General features: G+C 53.9%; 1 protein-coding gene across 1 annotated transcript; it reads left to right on the top strand.

Annotated features, from left to right (window-relative positions):
* Positions 1 to 4148: 4148 nt before the first annotated feature.
* On the top strand, positions 4149 to 25160 carry MN1 (MN1 proto-oncogene, transcriptional regulator). Its single transcript, XM_081966404.1, has 2 exons — positions 4149 to 7777; positions 22188 to 25160. Exons 1-2 carry the CDS (start codon positions 4426 to 4428, stop codon positions 22370 to 22372), a joined length of 3537 nt encoding a protein of 1178 aa, XP_081822530.1. The 5' UTR covers positions 4149 to 4425; the 3' UTR covers positions 22373 to 25160.
* Positions 25161 to 25681: the final 521 nt, after the last annotated feature.

The raw sequence follows: 25681 nt of genomic DNA, 5'->3' as shown, positions 1-25681 counted from the left end.
TTATTATTATTATTATTATTATTATTATTATTATTTACTTTGTTAATTAAACATGAAAATCCATCAACTGAACATTCAAAAATACATCACAAATACCATTGACTGATGCTAATAATGGTTGATACAGGTTGCTGCCAGCATCCTAGCTATCAGCCGAGTACTTTCTTAAAATATACGATATTCTGAGTAGCGCAGTTTTTTGCACTTCTGCTGGTGTTATGGCAGGAAGTTGCAATTTGTTGATGTATCTTATAAAATTCTTTGACAAAGTACCAAGTGCCCCAGTGACAATGGGTATCACTGTTACATGTCTCATCCATAATCCCGTAGTTTCAATGGCCAGATCGCGGTATTTTGTGATTTTTTTCCAGTCCTTTTTCTTTGACTCTGGCATCTCCTGGTACCGCGATATCAATAAATTGTAGATTTTCAACAACTATGATATCTGGCATGTTGTGTTCTGTACAGACGATCTATCTGTATTCGAAAGTCCCACAAGATCTTCACCTTCTCATTTTCGATAACTTTTTCCACTTTATAATCATAGTTTTTTACATAATGGGGTTTTTACATAATGACCAGTGGATTAATTTAGTAACTCAGTCATGTCTAGCTTTCTAATCAGTTTGTGTGATTTTTCTGCATTCACATATTAAATGTGAAACAGTTTCGACTTTGTTATTGCACAGTCGGCAGGTTGGGTTGTTGGTGGATTTTTGTATCTTCGCTTTCATGGCATTAGTTTGTAGTGCTTGTTCTTGAGCAGTGAGTATTAAACCTTCCGTTTCTTCTTGATGGTTCCCATCTTAAGCCATGTCCATGTCAAGTTGTCATCACATTTCCCTTCAATGTTTTTCAAGTGTTGTCCATACAAAGCTTTGGTTTTCCATCTATTTAATCTGTCATCCAGCTGTTTTTCCTTATATTCAGCTTTTGTTTCTGTTGTTTTTATAATATTCTCCGTTTTCACAGCCTGCAGCAATTTCTCTGTACTTTGGTTCATATAATCATTCAGACTTCAGTTTTCTTCTTCTACAGTTTGATAGATTTGCAATAGCCCCCTGCCCCCTATTTTTCTTGGCAGGCACAATCTGTTGATGTTACTTCGTGGATGTAAAGTGTGGTACATATTCAAAAGTTTGCACATTTTCTGGTCCAAATTTTCCAATTCAGTCAAAGTCCAGTTGATGATTCCAGCTGAGTAGCATATCACTGGAACAGCCCATGTATTAATGGCCTTAATTATGCTTCCAGCATTCAGCTTTGATTTTTATTTATTTATTTATTTGATTTATTATTGTTGTTGTTGTTAGGTTTATTATTATAGTGTTTATTATTATAAGGGTTTATTATGAAGAGGCAATAATTTTGTAGTTTGCATTTTGTAAACCAAGGGCAAACAGACCACGATTACACACAGCACAATGCTAAGTTGAAAAGGCCATTATTGCTGAGAGCGGATGAAGATTTCCCTTTGAAGAACAGCTGTGCTGTCCAGCTGTTTTTGTAGGCTGAACTGGACATGGGTCAACATTTTCATGTATTCCTTCTTTCCTGCCTGGCTTTTCTCTCCATCTTTGGGTGCTTCTTGCTAAATTCCTTCCACCCTGCAATCAGCTGAACCTACCTGGGATGCCAGTCAGCCAATGTTCCAGGAAGCCTCGGGTTCTTTCAAGAACCCATTTTCCACACAGGCAGCTCCTAACTGCCTCTGGTGTGAACCTGGAGGTTAAAGCCAGTTCTAGGTTTCTCCTAGATGTTACAGGGGTCCCAGCAACAGTGAAAAGACATGTCCTCAGGGTCTTCACAGCTGCACTATTCAGCTGTGAATCCCTTCTCTGGGCCCTTAGTTGATCCTTTTCTTCAGAAGAGTGGTGCCTACGCTCATGGAGGTCCCAGGAAGCCTCTTTCCCTGGATAGGGATTGGACTGGCAACCTCCCAAGGTGTCTAATCAACTAACGAATATTGCTGGTGTTTTCAGGGACAAAGGGTCTCTCAACATTTCTCTGGATGACACCATTCAGGGTGGAAAAGTCTCCTCCAAAGGAGGAGGGAGATGCAGATCTCAACTGCACCTCAACAAGCAACAACTATAAGGTCCACTTGATGTGAAATGCAAAGTAAGCCTTCCCATCAGTTGTTATCAAGGAAAACAACCAGGTAATGAATCCATGCAGCACCAGAGCCATAAAAACAGGCAGACACATAGGAAGAAAAGGGACAAAGTACCACATAGCAGCTCCGTGCACTCCTGAAATCCCTGCCCACTGCTGTGTGCTTGGAAGGTGACTACTTCTGACCTTCCTGTTACTTTTAATTGATGCCATTCACCAAGAGCACAAACTCGGCAATTATTCTCAACCCTGTTAGTTGGTGCTTGTTGCATGAAACTGAGTTGCTCAGCCACGTATTTGGATTGGCCTTACCTCAGTAGGATGTAGGAAACCAAACAGTCCCACCATAAAGCATCGTTTGTGGCTTTGCATTCTATAGGAAACAGGGTGGCTGGGTTTGGGGGAACAAAGGCTCTTATGTGCTGAGTGAAAAGAGCAAGAGCAGGCAGGTGGAGAGGCCTCCAGCCAGGGGACCTTAGGGCAGCCTTAGGATCTGTGAGTGATACTGAACCCAGGGGCTTGCCTAAGATTATTGGCTGTGACAAAGGAGAAGAGGTCCTTCTGGTCGTCCTCATGTTCTCCATCAGGCAGGCAGAGCATTCAAATCAAATGCGGTCCAGTGTTTTGAGCCTCAGTTTCTGAGCAGCTTTTCTGTCAGTGATGCCAGTCTGTGTCCTTAATTAGTGGATTAATACCTCCCGCCACTTTGGTCTTGCTCCTGAAATTGACGCGACTTCAGTCAGTTACCTGCTGAAGGCTTCTGCCTCCTGAGGCTCTAGCACATTCCTGCAATTGAAAAAGCAGGCCTTTTGATCCTGGAAAAAATAATCTCAGATGTACTTAAGGCTAACTCTGTCTGTCTGTCTGTCTGTCTGTCTGTCTGTCTGTCTGTCTGTCTGTCTGTCTGTCTCTCTTCCATCTCATAATTTATTTGCTACCCTTTTCCCAGTTCAGTAAAACAGTAATGTCTCCCCCAAACGCACATCCCCTTGTTCTCCTTTCCAGTTCTCTGTGTCCCCGTTTCCCCTCCACATCTCCAGGAACCAATCCCAGGCTCCCCAACTGGCCAGGTCTCTCCTTCAGGAGGTCTCGGGATCTGCCTCTCAGCTGCTGCGGCCAACCTTCCCCCTTCTGTGGCAAGCCGAGCAGCCCTGAAAGAGCAGCCAAGTGAAGCGGCGAGCAGAACGGCAAAGGGACGGCTGCAGCGCTCTCGGCCTCAGCACCACTTGCGGGAGCACAGCCCTGTGGTCTTTGCAGCCTTCCCCCGCGGCTGGACTGCACCGACCAGAACAGCGGGACTCCCGTGGCCTCGCACGCTCCCAGGCGCTTCCAGGGAGAGAGGCGGGAGACACGCGAGGGAAAACCAGAGCTCGGACCAGACCCGCGCTAGGGGATGGAGGGTGTGTGTGGCGACGTGGCTTCTCTCCCTCCCGGACTGTGGTTTGTCCTATCCTGACTTCTAGTACGGCTAGCTGGGCGCCCTCAGGAAGGGGAAGAGCGCGCAGGAAAAATAATTACACAAAATCAATATTTAATCACAGCTCGGCATCCTGAGCCGGCAGCCCCCCCCCCAGCCTCCTCCCGCCCAAAGCTGCCCGAGCCTCTTATTTGGGTGGAGGCTGGAGAGGTCCGGCCCGGGACTGGACGGCAGGAAGAGAGCGGTTCCCGCGCCAGGGCCGGAGGGGAGGCGGACGCCTCGGCGGGGAGCGAAGCTTTCCATGCAGCGACACTGTTTGACTCGCCTCCCCGCCGCGCTCGGGGCTCCTTAAGGAGGGGAGTGGGCCGTCGAGTCCCGCAAGCGCTGAGCGACAAGGGCAGCCCGGCGCTCGGCGCGGACGCCAGCAGACCTCCGCGGCCTCCCGTTCCCCACGCGGGGCTCCCCGCAAGCTGGCCGAGCGCTCGGCGGCGGCGGCGCCACCTTAAGAGGGAGCCCCGCCCCGCCGGGCCGCTCATTGGCGCAGCTCTAATGGCTGGACTGCATCGCTGAAATGCAAAACTTGTTGCTGCTTCCCCGGCGCGCGGCGAGAGCACGGCAGAGCCAGGAGCCGCCAGCCAGCCAGCCCAGGAAGCGGCGCCCCGGCCGCGCAGCCCAGGAAAGGTGGCCAAGGCCGGCGGGGTCCCCCCTGCCGCCACTCCGGCACCGGACGGCAACCGCTGCGCAAGATGTGAGTTGGGCGGGCGGCGGCGGCGGCCGAGCTCTTCCCTGCCTGACAGCCAGCCGGTGGCGTGGACTCTCTCGGCCGGCCAGGATGCCTCGTTGAGGAGCTAGTCAGCCGGGACTGGAGCGACGGAGTCGCCGTCACCGGCGGGATGTTCGCGCTGGATCCGTTCGACCCCCACGGCGGCGGCTCAGGCAGGAGCGGGGTGCCGGGCGAGCGGGGCGGCGGCGGCTTTGGGCCGGGCGCGGGCTCCCAATTTAAGCCGTCGCCCTTTCACGGCGGGAGTAGCGGCGGCGGCGAAGCGGCGGCCGTCAACGCCCTGGGCGAACCCTCTCCGGCCCTGCTGGCCATGAACCTAACCTTGTCCGGGGAAGGCTACGGAGCCTTCCACGCCCCCCGTGGCGGCCCTCCGGAGTTGGGCCAGGCCCAGCCCATCCACGGATTCTTCGGCAGCCCACCGCCTGGCCCGGCCGCGCACCACCAGACCCAACCGTCGGTCTCCCACTTCGGCGGCGGCTTCGGGCCCGAACCCAGCGCCTCCTGCCTGCACGGCGACCGCCTCCTCGGCTATTCGGGAGCCCAGCAGACGTTCGCAGCGGGCGGCGGCTACGAGCAGCACCTGGCGGACGGCCAGGCGGGAGGGGATGGCTTCGGACAGCAGAGGGCGGGACCCCTCCAGGACTTCCAGCCACCGCCGCCGCCGCCGCCGCATCATCTTCACAATCCCGGCGTGCCAGCCCCGTGCCTGCCGCTCGACCAGTCGCCTAATCGCGCTGCCTCCTTCCACGGCCTGCCGGGAGCCGCCTCCTCAGAACCGCACGGCCTGGACTCGCAGAGGCGCCTTCCCAGCCAAGGGGCCGCCGCGGTGGAGGCCCTGGAATACAGTTACCCCAACAGCGAGAGCCATTTCGATTTGCCCGTTTTCTCGTCGTCGGAGGCCGAGGGGCAGCTGCCGCAGTACGCATCCGGACGACCGGCGGCTCAGCAGGGAGGCGGCAATTTCCCCGGACACTCCGCGGCCTTGCCCCGGGCGCCGGGCTCCCTGGGGAAGGTGCCCGCCCAACAGTCCCCTCACGGCGTCTTCTTCGATCGCTTCGGCGGCGCTCGCAAAATGGCTCTGGGGCTGGAGCCGGGCCTGGGCACCGGAAGGCACCACATGGTTCAGCAGCCACCGCCGCCCCCGGCGCTCCTGGCCAGGCAGAATTCCTGCCCGCCGGCGCTGCCGCGGCCCCAGCCGTGTCCAGAGGGAAGCGCCGCCAACGCCAACCTGCAGGACGGCGGCGGGCCGATTTTGCAGGCGCAGCACGGCCAGTTCGAGTATCCCATCCACCGGCTGGAGAACCGGGGCCTACAGCATCACCCGCACCACCCTCAGCAGCAGCAGCAGCAGCAGCAGCAGCAGCAGCAGCAGCATCCCTACGGCTCGGGAGAGCCGCTTTTCAACGTGCCCCACCAGCCCCAGCAGCCGCCCAACCAGCGATTGCAGCACTTCGACGCGGCCCCCTACGTGAACCTCCCCAAGAGGCCCCGCTTCGATTCGTGGAGCGGCGGCGGCATGCACGGGGCGGCCGCCTTGGAGAGTCATCTGTCACCCTCCGCGGCCTATCCTGGCCTGCCGGGGGACTTCACGCCGCCGGTGCCCGAGCATTTTCCGCCGCCGCCGGGTTCGGATCCCCAGACGGCTCTGCAGCAGCGCCAGAACGCGGCGCTGATGATCAAGCAGATGGCTGCCACCCGCGGCCAGTCTCAGCGCCTCCGTCCGCCCGGCCTGCAGCAGGTCGGCCACCATCAGCACCCTCACGTCGGCGGCGGCCACGCCCATCACCAGTCCCCGCACCAGCACCCGGGCGAAGCTGCTTTCGAGGCGCAGGAAGGCGCTTGGTTCCCGCCGCCTCATCCTCCGGCGGGGAGCGGAGATTTGCTATTCCGACCGGGAATGGGCGGGTTGCAGGAGCCGCCGCCGACCCTGCGAATGTCCTCCGGGGGCGAAGGACACGTCCCCTCGCCAGGCGGCCTGCAAGGTCAGTTCGGCTTGAGCCCCCCGTCGGAGCGGCGGCCGAGCCACCCCGACTTCGCAGCGCAGGCACAGAGCTTTCCTTTTGGGGGCCCCAGCCGCCAGGCCACCCCGCACAGCGCGTCGCCCGGGTCCTTTGGGCCGCCGACGGATTTTCAGAGCTCTGCGCCGCCCCCGTCGCAGCCCCGGCCCTCCCCGGCCAGCAGCAAGCTGAGCGCGCTCTCGCTCGGCTCTTTCCCCAAAGGGAGCGTCGGGGCGCCGCCCGGGGGCCCGGGCCCCAAGGAGAGCAGCGGCCTCTTCGGACAGAGTTGCCTGGCAGCGCTCTCCACCGCCTGCCAGAACATGATCGCCAGCCTGGGTGCGCCCAACCTCAACGTCACTTTCGGCAAGAAGGGCGCGCCCGCGGCGGTGGGCGGTGGGGCCGGCGGGGAGGGCGCCAAGCGGAGCAAGCTGAGCCCTGCAGAGTCTCCCGAGACAAACGGCGCAGGGCCCCAGCCGTCCCTCCCGGCCGCCACGGTTCCTGCGGGCGAAAGCGGCCTCTCTCCCAATTACTCTCCTGGATCGGGCCCCGAGGCCAAAGCGGGAAACGGACGAGGCCGAGGACGCAGGAAACGAGACAGCGGTCACGTCAGCCCAGCCGCCGGGACGACTAGCGGCGCGGGCGGCTTCTTTGAGAAGTACGGCCCGACGGCGAGCGTAGAGAGCGGCAGCCCCGGACAAGGCGGGGAACGAAGCAGCGGCGGCACCACCCCTCATCTTCACGAGCCCCCCAAGGCGTTGAGTTCCCCGCCTTCTTCCTGGGCCAAGGGCGGCGGCGGCGACCTCCTCCTCCAGCCTCCTCCAGAGCAGCCCGATCTCCTTCCCTCCCTGGACCAGGCGGAATCCTGCTCTCCGCGCGGCGGCGACTTCCCCGGCGAGGCGGAAAACGAGGACGAGGTGTCTTCCAGCTCCGACAACCAGGCGGCCAAAGGGTGTCCCGCCGGGCGCAGCCCGCTTCAGCCGCCCGGCCGCCCGGCCGACCACCCGCTCCTGAATGGACAGAAGGCGTCGGCCCTGGCTCAGCTGGGCCTCCACGGCGGCGGCGGCGGCGGCGGCGGCACGACTACCTCCAGCCCCGAGAGCTACGGCGCCGGCCCCCCCGGCCCGGTGCAGGAGGAGATTCACCCGCTGGAGATCCTGCAGGCGCAGATTCAGCTGCAGCGGCAGCAGTTCAGCATCTCCGAGGACCAGCCGCTGGGCCTCCAAAGCGCCAAGAAGGGCCCCGAAGGCTCGGGCGGGGGCCAGAACGGCGACAGCGGCGAGCTGAGCAGCTGTTGCGAGGGTGCAGGAGCCAAGGGCGCGGTGAGCACCATTGACTTGGACTCCTTGATGGCCGAGCACTCCGCCGCGTGGTACCTGCCTGGAGACAAAGCCCTCCTGGACGGGGAGCCCGACGAGAAGGTCCTGGTGCCTTGGGAGAAAGCGAAGGCGCCCACGCCCGGCAAGGAAGGTAGGGGCGCTCCGCTAGGGCCAAGCGTTACTCAAGGACCCGGTTTCCCCTGGGCGCACACGGGGAATGAGGGAATGTAGGGAATGAGGCTAGAGTCCCCACCCGAACCCCGGGCCCGAGGAGGGAAAAGTGGCGCGGTCCACACGGGCTGCCGCGCGAACATTCAGGACAAAGCGCCCTGCGCAGGAGCGGCGATTCCATAGAAGCCCTGGTCTGGGCTTTCCCGCTCCCCGGGAGGGAAAGAGAAGGTCTTGGGAAGCAGGAGGACTTTTTGCCTCATTTCACCTTCCCAGAGTTTCGCGCAACACAAAAGACTTTGCGGAGCTTGCCGGGGGGGGGGGGGGGGGATGAGATTTTCAAGGCGGGTAGGATATTTTAGAGAGCCTTAAAGACATCGGGGGTCTCTTTGGTTGGTCCACTAGGGGCCCGCGAGTGGAGTCGGTGCAGTTGCAGCCTCTGAGAAGGCGCGCATTCTGCCGGATGGGATGCAAGGAGCTTCCCTGGCAAAGGGCCCCAGAGGAAAGAAAGGATGCATAGAAGGGGGGGGAAACCGTCTCCAAGGCTTCCTTTGGCCAAGATTTTGGGGGGGGGGGGGCTCCTTTCCCGGACAACCTTCCTTGCATTTTCTTTCATTGACACCAGATCTGACTGGATCAATAGCTTATTAGTGCCAATCGCAGCTCCCATCCCTCCCATCTTGCAGGGCTGGCCCAGCCAGGCTTTTCCTTTGGGTGAGCAGGAAAGTTTCCACGTTGGCTTCTGAGGCTGGTCTGATGCAGGAGTCCCAAGAGAGAGGCACCCACCGGCTGGTGGCTTGATTGCGCCTGTTCTTTGCACTGGGATGGGAGTGCAGGAACTTCTCGGACTGGGAGAAAGGAAAGATTGGAGAGGCAGAGTTTAAAGTTGCATTTCAGCATCCTGGAGCTTTTCAAGGGGGAGAAAAGTGATGCAGCCTTAATGCTGGTAGTTTGTCCAAGGTCACCAAAAGGTTGAAGATCAGGAAAGGGAAAAGGAAACCGTTGCATATTCCTTTGTTTGAATTATTCTGCTCAGCTACTGTATATAATATATTATGCTATCCTTTTAGGTAACGTTTTGAAATTGAAATTGGCTGTTTCTGATTTGAACAACATGTGGGATGCAAGCGGTGTGATCCGATGTGAGCCCATCCATGCAATCGTCTTTCCTGTGGAGTAATTTCATGGGGTGATTCCCAAGTTGTGTGGGAGATCCCTGGCTCTCTTTCCACAAGTGACCCAGGGAGATCTCTCTTTCCTGTGGTTCTATTCACACTGAGCTGTGTAGAGCAAGAGTTACTTCTGGATAAATGTGCCAAGACCCGCACTGCTATAGAACAACAGTTGCAGAATTTCTATGCCTAGTGCTGCCTGCGTGGCTTTTGGAGGCGGTTTTATTTTGAGGTTGGAAAGAAGGCTCCCATGAAGGGGTTCTCGGGTTTCCCTTGAGCTGTTTTCCGACACCTGGACTCTGAAATCAGTGTGTTTCCTCGGCTGTTGCAGAGAGAGAATTGCGGGTGGGCACCCTCCTCCCCCTTTCGCAGGTAGGCAAGAGCATTCTCTGTCCTTTGAGAGGGGCAGAGAGTCCCCAGGGTGCTGCTCTGTAGCAGCCTCCTGCATTCTGCAGCAGCAGCAGCAGCAGCAAATGCCTTTGGTGGCTGAAAGGCAAAACGTGGAAGGCTGTGGTCCAGCTCCTGTTCTCCTTCCTGGGCTATTCCAGGATGCTGGATTGGTTACCTGTCTTAGAACTCATAAATCTGTCAGTGGAAGAAGCTGCCGCATGGGATGGTGTGAACATTAACATTCATGGAAGAACTGCTTCATCATGAAATGTTGATCTGGCCACACCAGGCTTTTCTTTTCTCTACTGGCTCTTCCCGTATTCTGCGTCTTTGGTGCTTTGCTTTTTAAGCTGCTGACGGGTTGTGAGGTGGAAGTCTTAAAGGGCTGTTTTTGAAATACCTCTGGTTAAAATTTAAAAGATGGGGAAAGGGCGGAAATTGCTTTCTGGCATCAAATGTGGCTGGAAATCTGTTAGAGGCGATAGGTGTTTGTTGCTGTAGTAGCACCTCTTGACCCTCTGGTGCAAGAGACTCTTTGCTGGCCTGCTCTGCATCCTGGCCTGAAGACGGGAACCCCCACCTGGGATGCATAAGGAAAAGTACCCAGAACCAAGGATAGGAAAGTTGCCCATCGCTGCATCGATAGGACAAAGGCTTTTAAGGCAAATGACTTTACCAGGTGAGCAAAGCCCCGTGCCCAGGCTGTGTCCTTCATGGGCATTTTCAGGAAAGTGTCTTCCAATCTTCAGTCGTATTTCTGAATACCTCTGAGGCTAAAGTTCCCGTATCAGTTGACATTAAAGGCTGAGGCTGGGTAGAACAAATGCTACTTGAGCTGTTTGTTATCCCATTTATTCATCTCCACAAAAGCAAACCAGTCCTAACATTTGTAGGGAATCCCACATGGTGTCCCTTGCACATGGAATGGAGACAGGTGTAACTGCTGAGCCACCGTAGCTTTGTGTGCTGACCCGTGGCCCTTGTGGAATGTTATGCTGGGCTGGTTCGTACCCTCCTTTATGGTCATAAGTCTTTGCAGTTGATAATTTACTTTTTATTTTCTTAAATGGTACCTGTGATTTATATTCTCATGCATTTTTAAAATTAATCCTGTTGGTTGTGGTCAATGTTCCAGTTTGGAACTGTGTATTTTAGAACACAAAAATTAGATATCATTTAATATTTCAAAATTGGCTTATAGAATTAAATATATTTTCCTTTGTTTTATCTTCTGCTGTAATTTCTTATTCTTTTTTCCTATGCTTTGTATAGTGTTTCTTAGCCAGGAAGGCAGGAACATGATCCATAAATTCCATAAGTTTATTTATTTATTTCACAAATAAACTTCCTAAGCAGTAAAAGAAAATAATTGCACAATGCTAATGGAGGGACTCAAGAGTTGCAAAGGTGGCTTTTATGTAAACAGACAAAACCTCTCCTTAAACCATCCCGGAACACAGTCTTGCTTTTCTTGAATGTCTTTAGATAGTTGTTCCTGAAGACTCTCCGTGTCGCAGATACAAGTAGCGAGCCATGCAGCCTCATCACAGGGGAATTTGCAGTTGCACACATGACAAGCCCTTTTACAAACAGTGTTGTTTTGTCAACTCCACCTGGATGTCTGAGAATCTTCATGGACAATTCTTGTTGCAGTTGTGGGCTTGATTGAATATCTCTCCGAAGGTGGGTAGCCTCCCTTGGCCCTGGGCCCGGGTCTAGGCGGAAGCACAGCATGGGTCTTTTGGCCTGCGTTTGTTGGCTTGGGAATAGGAAACTGTTCTTTGCTTCTCTAACCAGAGAGGGAGAAATTGTCTGCCATCTCTACTTGGCCATTGAGGGTCTTCTTCTCTAGGTCTATGCAGCCTGAATTTGAGTTTAAGATAAGAAAACCCGAGTCTCGGAAGTTCCTTTGAACAGCAAAGTGGAAGGAAACAGGATGGCTTTTCATCTTTTTAAATTAAGCATCAGTTTTGGGCATAAGAATTGGAAAGGAATGTCAAAAATCCCCCTGAGCAACAAAGTGCTAGTCAACATCTTATCACCTAGTCCTAGATTGCGGTTTGGGGTTAAAGACGAGAGGGCCTCCTGGCCTGTCTTCTTAATGGCAGGTCCCAGAGAGGCAGCCTTGGGGAATATCCAACAGAGACACAACAGAAAGAACGGGCCTTGAGCCGCCCCCCCCCTCTCTCTCTCTCTTAATGGCATCCAGGCTCATTTTTGCTGAAATATACTTGTCGTTCTCCAGCAGATTTATATACTTCTAAGATTATATAGTGGAGATTTTCCCAATTGTCTTAAATCTTAAATTAGCGGAATTTGCTAGTCGGAGGGACTATTTATTAATTTTGGCCAGCTGAACTTCTTTATCCTTTACATGGAATAAGTGGGATGATTGTACTGCCTAAAAAAAAAGAGGGGAAACCCTTCGGATAAAACAGATCTTGCAATTTTCATTGTGTGGAGCTGAGCCTCCTGCAAGAGGGGAAGGATACAGATGATAGAACCACGAGCCGGTTGTCTCTTTGGCTAGAGAAGCATTGCCAGATTCATTAATGCTCAGCATTTGAAGAAAGAAAAATGTACTTCTTTCAAAATGACAAAATGGTTTGTTTGTGAGATGCACTTAATTTTAATTTGGTAAAGGATGTGCATCAAATATCTGAAGGAGGAGTCTCTGTCCACAAACTTCCTGGATATAAACACCCAGGATAATTTCTTAGATTTGGTTTTATAATGAATTATTAATTATTTTAAGACTTTACCAAATAATGTATAGATTAATAATAACATTCAGTGTTAGTCTGACTGTTCAGTGCTAAAATATTAGAATACTACCTACCAAATGCAGATATTTTCTTACATTTTCAGAAGTGAAAAATATGAATTGAAGAAAATACTGTTATTATATCCAGTTGAAATAGTCTTGCTAATAGCAAGATAGCTTAATATTTTTATTGGTTATTGAAGACAATGTTATATGCAGGGTTATTCATTGGGAGGTCCCAGCATGTCTCTTACATGCATAAATACAGAGAGAATTATTGTGCCTTAAAATAGTAATTTTTGACCAAGAATTTCTGTGACCTCACTCCTAAGCATTCTTGCTTGGAATTTGGGAAAATTTGCTTGCAAGGACTTAGGTTCTGCTTATTCAGTTGAGGCTACACTAGGACCAATATTTAGTACTCGCTATGAATTAGTAGTTCATTTACTGTTTTGCCAAAAATACAACAGGCACAAGGATATCCCTCACTTGGGTTTTTGCATCATCCCATAAACATAATATCAGAATTTGGATCCATGAAAGTATTTTCTTTGTTCTTGGTAGGGCCTGGAAATAACTATTCACCCATAACAATTTGATGTTGGAATCTTTCCCGCCATCCAATAACTTGATGCAAAGCATGCCTACGTCTGAACAGGGGGGTTTGGAAGCCTCAGCCCTCGTTGCTGGGCTAAACCCTTCCATGGCACTCCCTTCCCGATCCCTTTCATGTCCTGCCAAAGGAAAAATTCGCTGACACCAAGGCAAAAGCCGAGGCTGCTGAAGGGAGAGCGGGTAGGTACAGGATCCGTTTTCTCCTTTGTTCTTCATGAGAATGGACGCGGAATCCTTCAGGCCCAGCTGAACATCTCTGGCAAAGCAGATTTCATAATTGAAGCTAGTTTGACTCGATTCGTGACTTGAAGTTCTGAGAAAAGTAGTTTTCAGCATTTTGGAATTCTGCATTTCATTAGGGAAAATCTTGCTGCCAGTTGATGCGTCTCTTTTCCTCCCATAGTCTGTTCCCTGGTAAGAATATAATGAAAGGGTCCGGCCAGGCGGTGTTGATTGCATCCATGCCTCCGAATTCCAGGCAGAGCAGAGGGAAGCCTTCGGGGGGGAAACCTCCGTCCCCTTGCTTCTCTCCTGCTAGACAAGGAGCTGGATGTTTGCATCAGACCATGGTTCGGAGTGAATGGTCTCTAAATCTGACAACTGCAGATTGTGGTTTTTGTGGAGAGCTTTCTGCTTGCCCTAGAGGGCAAATTGTCTTCTCTGCTCTTGACCAGGATGGAATTGGAAAGTGTGCTAGTTTTCTCTCTTCTCCAAAAGAAAATCGTGCCTTGCCGTCTGATCCGAACCCACACAGGAAGCAGCAGAGAGACCCATCAGCTGTTTGTTTTGAGCCACAAATGATGGCTTCTTCAATGCTTCCTGGACAGCTGCAAGGTGGGCTTTGAGCTCCCAACTGCTTTTCTTTGAGAAGGAGAGAATCCGTTTATTTGGGATCCTCTTCCCTGGCTTCTTCAGCCTAATCCTCCACCACTTTCTGGTGTGGAACATACCCGCTAGGCAGAGCCAGGTGGGTCGTTGGCAGAGGACGGTCCCGTTGCTTGCTCCTGAGTGGTGGCTGCTCTGTGCTTTGAGAGCAGGGAGAGAGCTGAACAGCTGCCCTTATGGAGAGCTGAAGAGGAGTCCGTCTCTGCTGGATGCTCGCCATGCCGGCTTCACTGCATTTTCACTTCTTCAGTGGCGACTTGGAGGATGACTCTGTAAGACTTCATGAGCTCCCTGCCTGCACAGCTCTTGGGGTGCCTTTTCAGGGCTCAGGAATGAGACCTTTCAATAGTCTGCCCAGAGATTCTTCCGGTGACTACCGTTTGGGGACACATGTCCACCTGTCTTCCATGCTCGATCCATAGTAGCCTGAAATCCCGAGGCTCATGAAATCCAGGGGATGCCATGCAACTCATGCTTGCTCAGGTGTGTTTAGTGCTTGTGTTGGTTTCCTGAAGCTGCAACTCTGAATCCCGTTATTTGGTCTGTTTCAGGAAACATCGCGATATATGTGAAGGGCTGCAGGATGCAGGGAGACCCAAGCCCGGGGCTTTTCCTCCTTCAGCCTGTTGCCTCTCTCTTCCTGGGGTTCCTGGAGGAGCAAGGCCAGGGTGGGGGGCAGAATGGGTGGAGGAGGTGCTTGTGAGTTGATGCAGGGATGGAGGCTCTTCCACCCACCAATTCCAGAGTGGATTTGTCTATGAGGCAGCCAGCCTCTCCTGTCCTTGCGGAGGTTCTAGAGTGCAAATCCCTTTGCCGTAAGGGACTCATGAAGGCCGCCTTTCTTCCCTTGTCTGCTCCTGGAGCCACATTGTGCCATGTTGGTCTGGGGCTGGAGAGGCTTTAGGCGGCTGTTTTAGAAAATCCCGCGTTCACTGTTATTCTAGTGTTCTGTTGCTGAAGAAAGCTCACTTGTGTGTGTGTGTGTGTGTATGTGTTTATATTTCTCTAGGGTTTCTTTTCTGGAGAGGTAGAATGTGCATCGATTAAGATGATTCGTGGCTAGGCATTCCCATTGTTTAAGAAGATCCCCCCCCTCCCCAGTCCAACAGTTTGGGCTGAGGCCTTATGATTCCCAAACAGGATCCAGTCAGCGGATGGAACGATCGCTTTGAATTGGAGGGGCAGAAGCTGTCTGGGCGAGGGACCAAAGAGTGCCTCCACTGGGCCAGATGTGGCCAGGGGAGTAGTTGGATCTGGTTCTGCTGTCCTTTGGCCTCTCCTCTGGGACACCGAAGCCTCCTCCTCCTCCTCCTCCTCCTCCTGGCTCTCCAGCCATCCCAGCCAAGGGCTGCTGCGCTTTTGCCCTCTCTGGTCCACCTTGGAGGCATCTTTGGAGGAATCAGAAATAATTGCTGCAACACACAGCCACCAAGGGTTGCTGAGGAACATTTTTTCTTTATTCAAAGTAGCCTCGTGCTTGGAAATGCTGGCAGCGCTAAAAGAAAGCGTTGTTAATCATGAGTTTGGACCTTACATCGAAGAGGTATTTGTAAGCTACCCAGAGTGACAAAACGGGGGGGGGGGGGCGCATTACCTGTTTAAATAAATATGTACACAAATCTACCAAAGTAAAGAGAAAGCAGCAGAAGCGCAGAAGGCCAGAGGAAACAGCAGTGCGAAAGACGGCGGGTCAACGCAGACAAGTGTGAAGCGAGGCAGAGTTGGCACGGAGGGCAGTTGGGAAAAGGGCAGCTCTGGAAACCTCCTCCCCTTGTTTGCTGCCCCAGATGCCTGGGGCTGAGTCCAGAGGGGAGGGGGCTTTGCACAAGCGACCCTCTTCCCCGTGCATCCTCAGACTGCAGGGCCACAAGAGGAGGGAAGAAGACAGGAGGCCCGGCTGGAGCATTGTGTCGGAAAGACCCCCCTCGTGGAGGCTTGATGCACAAGGAAGTCTCAGCCAAAATCTCCCCATGCAGGGCGTGAAGACTCCTCCCGCTTGATGAATGCACTGGGCAGTTGTGTTACTGGTGCCCCTCCTGGGTGGTTTGGGAAGGATGTGGGGGGCTGCACTCAGTTCAACTGGGACTGAGAGCTGGGCTCCTCTGCTTTCTCCACTGCCCCCCCCCCCAGCTCCTTCTTTGCTTTGGGTGGTTCTTCGCGTGGGGGAGGAGGCATTTGGGACCATTTGCCAGTGATGTCAGTGCCGCCGGTGGCCGTTTCGGAGGCGGGCAGTGCCATGTGCCCGCCTGGCCTTAGATCAGGAGTGTAAAGAAAAGGGCACTTGGAAAAGGGCTCCCTCACAGAGCTAATCACCCCCTTTGGAAGGTGTGACTTCCCACTTCCTAAATAGGCAATCTATGTGTTTTGCCTGCACAGAAAATCACTTCACCTGAAGTTGTTATAGAATCCTTTCTCTTTTCATATTTTTCCTCTAGGCTGAGTGAAATATGCTGAAGATTTTATAACAACAAAGTTACTTCATTTTGACAGAGGGAATCTGTTTAATATCACCTTTTTAAAAATCAACATTGTGACATTTCCATTAAATACGTATAAATGGCTCAACATATTTAGGATGTTAAATTGACTGGGCATTTTGTTTTGTCATGCTCCATATACTGGTACATGTTAGATATATTGCAACGTATATGAGCACATGGCTTCCCCAGAGAGGTAGGAAGGCTCTGCTGGGCCGAGCTGTGTCCGGCGTGAGTCCAGCGTGGGATGCTGGAGGCTGTAGCAGTTGAGAGGGCAGGCTGCTTCTTCCATCTGGATTTTTGCTCCCCCAATTCTGCATTTTTTCCTCCTTCCCTTCATCCCTGAAAAACTTGCAAACCTTTAGACTCTGTTTTTACTGGCTAAGAGAGGTTAGGTGGACCTGCGTATCCTACTCAGCTCTCCTTAAATTAGTAGATGCTAAGTTGTTACCTGGGTATATAAACATCTGTTTGAATTGTAGGTGGTTGCGCTTTAGTTTGTTGTGGTTTTAATTATGTGTTTATTGGATTGGCTCTTATGTTGTAAATTAATTGTATTGTATACATGCTTCTCCCCCTGAAGAGTCTTGGTGGTACAGATGCATCCTCATCATCTTAAAAGTGGGAATTTGGGATTGACGCAGTTTAATTCCTATAAAGTGGTCAGGAGTTGGTGGCTGATTAGGGGATTACGCTTTGGGTGATGGGCAGCAAGGCCTGAGCAGGCATTTTTCCTGGTACTGGTGCAGTTTCCAAGTGGTGTTGAGTCATCAGCTAACCTGGAGGGAAAAGAAAGCGAGCAAAGGGCTCAGTGCCCATTGAGGGGGGCAGGGACACTTAAGTGGCGGGGCTTTGCGTCCCAAGCCAGCCTCCAGGAGCCCACAGCGGCTTCCCCAGGGTCCACTACTTGTAACTCACTGTTATTAATTCACAGCTTATATTTTAGTCTGGGATCAACATTTAAAACACTATTGAAATGCTGTTTTCCGATGGGTAGGCCGGAGGCCTCCAGGGCTGGACCTTGGATAGGCAAAAGAGGGCAACCGGAGAAGCTCCTTGCGGAGAAGAGGCCGCTTCTGACCAGAGGCTTGGAGGAGCCTCCCTGGCAGCGTCCTCTGCAGACAGAACCACTTGGTGCAGGCAGGGGCTCCACAGGGCCAGGAAGGAGAAGAGGCTGCCCAGACAGGAAGGGAGAAGCTGCGTGGCCAGAATCCTCCAGGGGAAGCCAAGAGGCCCAGTTCGGGCAAGGAGAAGCTCTAAGAGGAAACTGTCCCTTTTGGTCCCTGACTCCTTGGCCATTGGGCTGTTTTTGGAACTGGCAATGCTGGTTTTGAAATCGGCTGATCAAATGCCCCAAATAATGACCTACCCCCTCAGCTGCTAGTGACATTTCTGCAAAAACACACACACACACACACACACACACACACACACACACACACAGCCTTTTCGTGCACACGGAAGGGTTATAAAGAAGTCAAGAGGGAGGCTGCACCATCTGCAGCCTATTTAATCTGTGAATAATTGCTTTAATTATTCCCGATCAATATCTCCATTCCATAGCTGAATTTATTTCCTGAATGGCAGACACCTTAAGTTATCTAACGGGCGACCTCCTCCTAGCCGGCCACCTTGGTCTCTCTGTTTTGCTGGCTGAAGAGAGTTTAGGTGAAAGCTAAGATGAAATGCAAACAGGGCAGAGGGAAGCTTTTCTCCCTTTTCCAGGCAGCTTTGGGCTTTCCTTCTTCCTGCCCCTTTGAGCAGGAGGCTCAGGTGAGGCTCATGCCCGCCTTCCCCCTTCCCTTCCTGGGCAGGGCTGGTCCAGCCAAGAGGCCACGGGCTCTCTGGGGAAAAGCTAGGGGGAGCAGGGGAGCAGGGGAGGAGCAGTGCTGCCCTTCTCTTTCCGGTAAGCCAGAAGGTCCACTTCCCGAGAGAGAAGCCGGGGTGCTTTTGGCAGTCACTTCTCAGCCCAGCTGGCCATCCAATGAGGTGACCGGCCTGGCTGGCAAGGGCTCCTCGGTGCAGGATGCATTGGAGAGGCTGCTCTTGCCCCTCTGCCCTTCACTGCCATGGGACGGTAGAGCTAGCATGGCTTCCGGAGGACGCTTTGGATTCCGAATGGGGTAAGCTTGGGCAAGATGCAGGTGCCAATCAGCACTGGGTGGCGAGTGCCAGGCCCTTGTTGAGCAGCCAGCCCCAGCTGGGAGCTTCTCTGCCTTCTTGCCCCTCCTTGGTAGAGGGCAGCTTTCCTCCGCATGGGCAGGGCGGACTTTGCCCAGAGACAGGGCTCCTCTGCCAGGCGGGCAGAGCAGTGGGTCAGCATGGGGGTGCCTGCTGTTCCTTGGAAGCATTACCCAAAGCCAGGCAGAAAGTGTGAAGAAGCCAAGCGTCCGTCCTAGTGGCCCTAGTGGTGGGGAGTGTTTGAAGCATCTTTACATTTTGCAATTCAGCTGACGGGGGGGGGCGTTTTCCCCCCCCCCCTCCCCAAATGCTGTGACTACGGCTGCATTGCCGCTTGTGGTGCTGCAGAGGACAGGCTTGCTGCCCCATGGCTGCCAAGCATGGTGCCCGCTGCTGTGAGAAACCGAAAGCCCCCCAGCAAAGCAGGCTCCCCTGTGTCCCTGCTTCTCTCCCCCTGGGCCTTCCCCAGCTGCTGGCTTTTCTTTCAAGACTCACGGTGCCACCGCTGCTTGGTGTGGCAGCTGAGAGAGTGCCCGGCTGTGCTGACAGCCACCTGTTGGGTCTGATTCAGAACCGCCAGAGCCGGATTTGGACCCAACATGTTCCTGGGGATGGATTCCTTGTGGCAGCCCCCTGGGCTGCAATCTCAGCTGCTTTGGCTGGGAAAATGGAGGGATGCAGATGGTCAGAGCTGCCAAGGTTCACTGCACAGCCTGTCTTTTAAAGCCCACCCCCACTGAGGGGCCCGTGTGTTTAGGACTCTCCTCCCTCCCCCACTCTGCCTTCTCTGAGCTGCACCAGCTCTGGTCAGAAAGGGACTTTGCCACTGGCCGTTTGAGTGCTGGGAGAAGCTGGCTCTGCCCAGGGTTGCTGTCTCCTGTAGCTGAAGGAAGAGGCAGGGTCTGCTTTCGGAGGAGGGGCTCCTTCGGCAGGCCTCCGTGGCCCTTCCTCCTGCCTGGCCCAGAGCCCTGGGACAGAGAGGGAGCCTCAGTCCAAAGCAAGGGCAGCAGGGCGCTAGAGCCCCTCATCCACATCGTGAGGGTGGCTGCGGTTTCTTTGATTTGAGGTCAGTTCCAAAAGATGCATTAGGCCTTGTTTGTGGGTTGGGTCTTATCTTTGGGGAAATGCGGTACTAAATACGTCCGTCTGGCTGGCAATCTTATCTGGGGCTTATTTTGGGGGTAGGGCTTAAATTACAAGCATCCTGAAAAAGTCACGCCAGGGCTTATTTTCCAGTTGGGTCTTATTTTGGGGGGAAACGGGTATTTGCAGCCTCCCCTTGGATTGTGTGTATTAACGTAGAGTCAAAGTGGAATTCATCGGGAGTGTCAGCAAGCTGCAATCCTCTTAATTTCTGGTGTGTGGCAGAAGCACAGAGGAAATTGCCAGTCAGGTTAATCCTGGAGCTTCTTCCCTGTCTGGAGGCCAAAGGGGCCAGTCTGTGTAAGGGACTTGCCTGAGCAAGCCAGTCTTCCCCTTGTAGGCCTCCCTGTACTTTATCTGTGGTGGTCAAGGTCTCTGTCAGGACCCAGGACCAGTTTGCATCAACCTTCCTTCAACCCGCATTGTTGTCCTTTAATCCAATCCCTTGAGAATTGTCCCACCGAAGTGTTTTAAGGGGGCCGCTTGGGCTCTTCGAATGGAGAAGCCAGCTGTCGGCGGCCTTCTCGACCCAGGGGCCCAGGAAACCGGCCCCCTCCTTTTCCTTCTCTGGGGAGCCCGGCGAGGCTGTGACCTGGCTCACCCCTTCCTTCACCTGGGCCAGGGATCTCCACACACCTTTGGGGCGAACAGTCGGTTTTGCTGCCCTGGGCGCAAATGCGAACAGAATTGACTTCTTCGTGGGGCGACTGGCGTTGCTCTTTGGAGCAGGCTGCCTTGTGGGCTGCTATCTCTTTTCCCTCCTCTTCAGAAGCCGAAGGTGAGGAGCCCTTGCCCGGGTCTCCAGCGCTTGGCACAAGGCGACAGGGACCCAGACCAGCCCCCTGCCCAATCCCTCTCGGGCACCGCAATCAATCCCCTTGTCAGGAGAGAAGGGCTAGCCAAGATCACAGGCGGCTTTCCTGCCCTGCTCACCCAGGAGCGCCTGGAGGGCCTTGGGGTAGATGGCTACTTGCTAAACCCAGATGGGTGCTGGGTGGGGAGGAAGTGGCGGCACTGCGCACACGCCTCTCCTGCCTTTGTGCCAAGGGGCGCTTCATCTTCAGCGGCTGAGGGGGAGAGTGCCTTGCCTGAGAGCTTCCTTTGGCTTTCTGAAGGGGCAGAAGTGGGGTGGCAGGGGGGCTCCTGCCTGCAGTTCCCTGGCTGTCATCCAGCAGCTCCAGAAAGGGACCCTGCTTCTAATTCAGCTCTCATGGGCAGAAGATGGGGGCCTGCTTGCAATGGGGAGGGGATGCAAGTGCAGGCTGGGATCATATCCATTGCCAGGAGCCAAGCTAACCTTGGCTGGCACAAACCCCTGGCAAAGCAGCATCGGCTGGAAACGGTGCTTGGCCTGTGGATTGAGAGCACCACTGAGACGAGGGTCCAGGATCAGGCCCCCAAGTGGGAGGGGTGGCTTGCGAGGGAGGCATGCAAAGGCCGAGGAAAGTGGGTGACCTTTGGGGGAGTTATGTGTGCCAGCCATGTGCCTGCTTGGTCTGCCCTCGAGCATGCTCACATGGGCCCCTGCCACTCTCCTTCCCAAACACCGTGGGGCAAAGTGCTTTCTTTGCTGATCAGAAAGCTGGAGTATGCCGCCTGGCATTGGCGCTCCGTCCTCGGTGGCAGGCCTCTTGCAGGAGTGCCCAGGCAGGTGTCCAGACTGGTATGTCAAACTGTCACCAGAGAAAGTAGCTGAAAAGGATCTTGCCCCCCAGGGGCATTTCCAACTCAGAGGTGCGGGTGAGGGGTGCTCCCATAACAGCATGGCCCAACGCCCGTGGGGATAGACGTCCAGGGAAGAGGCCCCTTCAGCCTTGAGGCGTCTTTGTGGTTGGTTGAATGCTGAGGTCCGTTAGCCTTGGACCAGGCAGGCAGCCTGGCAAACCTCAGGTTTTGCCAGGGATCGTGCCAGCACACTGGCAGAGGTGTGGGATGAGCATCTAGGTCGGTGGCTTGTGAAATGGAGTGGACTCAGGTTGGCTGCCAAGCACCGGGTTTTAGACAGATGGGCAACTCCCCGGGGTCAGTGTGCCATGTTTTGCCCTTTCAGCAGCCTGGCACAGGAAGAGGCCTTGAGGGGAAGTTGGGGGCATGCCGTGTTCTCAGCTCTGCAGTTTGCCACGGCCCTGGTGCCTCTGGGAGGAGGAGGAGGAGGAGGAGGAGGAGGAGGAGGAGGAGGAGGAGGGCAGCGTGGCAGCCAGCCCCTTGGCACTTCTTCCCTAGAGCTCGTGAGTCTGCCCTGCTCCCCAGCCAACCCTCCTGGTCTCTTTGAGTTCCTTCTGCCTTGTGGGATTTGCCCCATTGCCCCTGGCACCACTTTTCCTCCTCCAGGCGAGGGATCTGCACAAGAGCTCCCTGGTTCTTACTTGTCTGTTTGCGGACAATGGATACCCTCCTCTGGTCCCATGGCTGCATTTGTGATTTCAACCCCTGGACGCTTGGAATTTGGGGGAAACCTCTCCAGACCCTGGCAGATGCTCTGGCTGCCAGCAGTTCAGGCTCAGGGCAAGCAGAGGGTTTCCTTCTGATGGGACCTCCTGGTGGAGAGCTCTTCAAGAGCAAGGGACCTGCTTTGGGAACTTAGAGCCAAGCCTAAATCCCCCTCTTTCCAGAACCTGGCCCAGGCCCGGGTCCCAATCCCCTCTGGGGCCCCTTCCTGATGCTCGGCCCCTGCCTGCCCCAGAGGAAGCCCAGGCTGAAGGCTGCCCTTGCTCCCTTGGCCCCTGGGTGGCCCCAGCCTAATCTCTTTCTCTTCCACCTTTGCAGCTCACGACCTCCCCCCAAGCAAGGCCTTGGCTCCAGCACAGATGGGCAGCCACTTGCAGTGTCTCTCTGTCCACTGCACGGACGACATGGGTGATGCCAAGGGCCGGACTGCGGTGCCAACATGGAGATCCCTGCACTCGGACATCTCCAACAGATTTGGGACTTTTGTGGCTGCCCTGACTTGAAGAAGGAGGAGGAGGAGGAGGAGGAGGAGAGGAAGAGGAAAAGTTGGTGGTTTTCTTCTGTTCTTTTTATGTTTAACCAGCTGCTGCTACTAGTTGGACAGTTTCTCTAGGTTGGTATCTGTTTAGCGGCATACAGACTGGCAAGGGTTAATTTAAAACAAACTCAACCTTTTTAAAAAAGAAAGAAAGGAGGAAAGAAAAGAACAGCTGCCATTTCTCCTGCCAGAGGAGGAGGAGGAGCACCGGAGGAGTCAGCCGTGGAGGAGGGGGGAGAAGCAGGGCCTTCTCCAGCAGGGCTGGGTTCAGGAGTTTCCCCCTCCCTTCCAGATGAAGTCCAAAGCCCTCAGAGGGAAACTGCCTCCCCAAAACCAATCCAAGGGAAACCCCCCCCCCCCCCGAGCCTTTGCCTTTCCTGCCCACCACGGCCACACCATAAATGCTCAGCCGAGGATTCAGACAGTCCTTTGTCTCATTGGAGAGTGAGAAGGCGGGCGGGTGAGGAGGGGGGGGGGATGCAAGCTGATCTCTTTCCTCCCCTCCCCACCTCATTCTGCTGCTGCCTGATTTCTGCTTTCTGGCACAAAGCTTCACATCGCCTCTTTTCCTTGAGCGTTCGTGTGTGTGTGTGTGTGTGTGTGTGTGTGTGTGTGTGTGCGTGTGTGTACATGCGCTCAGTGGCAGCTCTGCTCTTGGGGGTCTGCCGGCTACACTTGACAGCTGAGTGCCTTTCCTGGAGGCAGGAGGGAGGGGGCCGCATGCCCCCAGCCAGCAGCCCAACCGCCTGGCTCCAGCGGGGTCCTCCTGCCCTGCCAGCAGCCTCCCATTGTCTTCCTCTCCTTCCCCTGCAGAGAGGGGCCCCTTGCGAAGGAGCAGGTCTGGAGAGCACAGGGGGCTCCCAGGCAGCCGGGTGAGGCTCCCTCCTCCTGCTGCTGGGCGGCTGCTGCTGCTCTTGCTGCAAGGGGTTCAAAGCGGCAGAGCCGCCTTGAGAACGCGCTGCGCTTGGCTGGTGGCAGAAGGCCAGGAGAGGTGCCAGCCTCGCCAGAGGAAACGGGAGAGCCGGGCAACCACGATGCCGCCTCCGGGGTGGCCTTTCCAGCAGCAGGGAGGCTGCTCCGAGCCAGCCCCCTTGGTGCCTCAGGTGGGTCCTCCTGCCCAGGGCTCAGTCTCGGTCGGGGGGTGGGGGTGGGGTGGGGGAGGCGGGGGTGGGGAGCAAGGCAGAGCAGGCCCAGCTCCTGCCCACAGCCACCTCCCCACCCCACCCCACCCCCCACCCCCTTTTTTTTTGCTTTTTCTTGTTTGAAATCTGGGAAGCGTATGGGGGTGCTTTTCTTTTTTAAGGTCTTGGATTTTTTGTGGACTTTTTCTCCCCTTTTGCGGACAGGTAACATTTTGATCCGCCTCCCATCCTGGCTGCCTGCCCCTGTCCTGGGAGGTTCGTTCTTGGCTCAGAGGGGGCAGCAGCCTGTGGAGTTGCCCCACGGAGGCTCCAGGGTTTTCTCCTGCCCTCCCCATCTGGGGACCCTCATCCTGCCAGAGGTCTGCAAGGAGAAATTAGTCAGGTGGGGGTTTTTATTCTGTTATTTCCTGAAAGTAAGCTTTTGTAAGAAGAAAAAAATCAGCACAGAATAATAATTGAAGCGTTAAAATAAGAATAGCAACCATAAAGATAATCCTAAATAAAGAGCGACACGGTTAAAATGCAAACTTTAAATACTCAGCAAACTCAAACTTCATTCGGGCAAAGAGAAAAATATTTTTAGCTGATGTTTTAAAATGACTGGAAATAATAGCAAAACAGTAAAATAGTCAGAAATTATCAGAAAACACCCTACTGAAAGCATTTAGTTGAGTAACTTCCTGCCCTGAGCAGAAAAGGAAAGGAGGGAAACACTGCAGATCGCAGAACTGTTCAGGCAGGGGGGTGGGGGGACACGGATTCCCCCCCAAATCACTGGAAACCTGCTGAAGATACATGCACACATACGCACGCACACACACACACACACACAGAGAGAACACAGGAATGGGTCTTTGGTTGCTTGAGGGCAGTGCTGCTCCTGCCCTCCTCTGCTAAACTGGGCCACAGCCACTATCAAAGTGGGCGCGGGGCACCCAAGGACACCTCTTTGTGGCTCAACCAGGCCAAGCTTTTCTGAGGGCCTCTGCAAACAGCCCCCCTTCTTTGGAAAGGTTCAGGGGAGGGGGGGGGGCTCCTCAGCCAAAGGTCCAGAATGCTCCGCACAATTACAGCAGCTTCTCTGATGGGGAAAAGCAATCTAAAATAAGCCAACTATTTCCACCAAGATTTTAGGGTAAAATAAAGTTTCGGGGGACTTGCCATTTTTTTTCTTGGTTTCATTCCTGCCAGAATTCCCCAGCCATCGCAGCTTTAAAAACAAATCCTAAAAGAAAAGGATGTCCTTATTTTCATTGTGCTGGAAAAGAGCCCCTTCCCCTCCCCTCCCCTCCCAGCCAAACCCCTCCTGCTCAGTCCGAAGAAGAAGCAAAGTTATTGCACATGTAAGATATTAACAAGGAGGGCAGCTTGTAATCTCCCCTTCCCCTCTCTCTTCCCCTCGCCCATCCCCTTTCCTGGGAATTTAGTTTAAATTGGTTTCTCAAGGCTTGGTTGGAAGACTGTGACAAAAACTCATAAAAAGTGAGTGTTATTTTCTTTCTTTTTTTAAATATGTAAAGTGCAGTCTTCTTCTCTATTCATGCATATTGTATATATCTGTATATGTTTTACTGAGCAACTAAATAACAATAAATATGATGTTAATGGTGATTCTTGTACCATTTCGGTTGGGTTCTTGTTCCTTTTCCCTACAAAATGTGTTTTGTAGTGTCTCGAAAGAGTATTTCCCTGGAGAGAAGATGGAGGCCGTTTAATGAGAGGGTCCCCGTTTCTCCCAGGGATCAGGGTGGGGTTAATCAACCCAGCTCTTTCGGCATTGGCTCTGTCAGGCGGTTTTGCCTTCTCTGACTCAGTGAATACCCTGAGCTGCAGCATTCATTATTCTGGCTGGGAATTATGGTGCCCTACCCCAGCTGGTCCTACCCCAGCTAGGAAGCCTTGTCCCAAGACCATCGGTGGCTGCTTGAGGGAGTCCTGGGTACCTGTCCAAGTCAGGGCTGCAAAGGGAGGGGTCACCCAGTAAGGTCACCTGTCTCCCCCCCCTCCCCTTTGCTCCCCCTTGGCTCTGAGTGAAGCCATGAAACCAGACTTCCTACCCCCTCCCCGGGCTCTTCCCTCCGCTCAGTTCCTACCTGGGTTTGTGCCAAAGCCAGCCCCCCCCCCACACACAC

The sequence above is a fragment of the Natrix helvetica genome (assembly GCF_964273705.1).
Source record: "Natrix helvetica genome assembly, chromosome: 14".
Taxonomy (NCBI): Eukaryota; Metazoa; Chordata; class Lepidosauria; order Squamata; family Natricidae; genus Natrix; species Natrix helvetica.
Note: the sequence above shows the minus strand (reverse complement) of the source record. Positions and strands in the feature narration are given on the sequence as shown.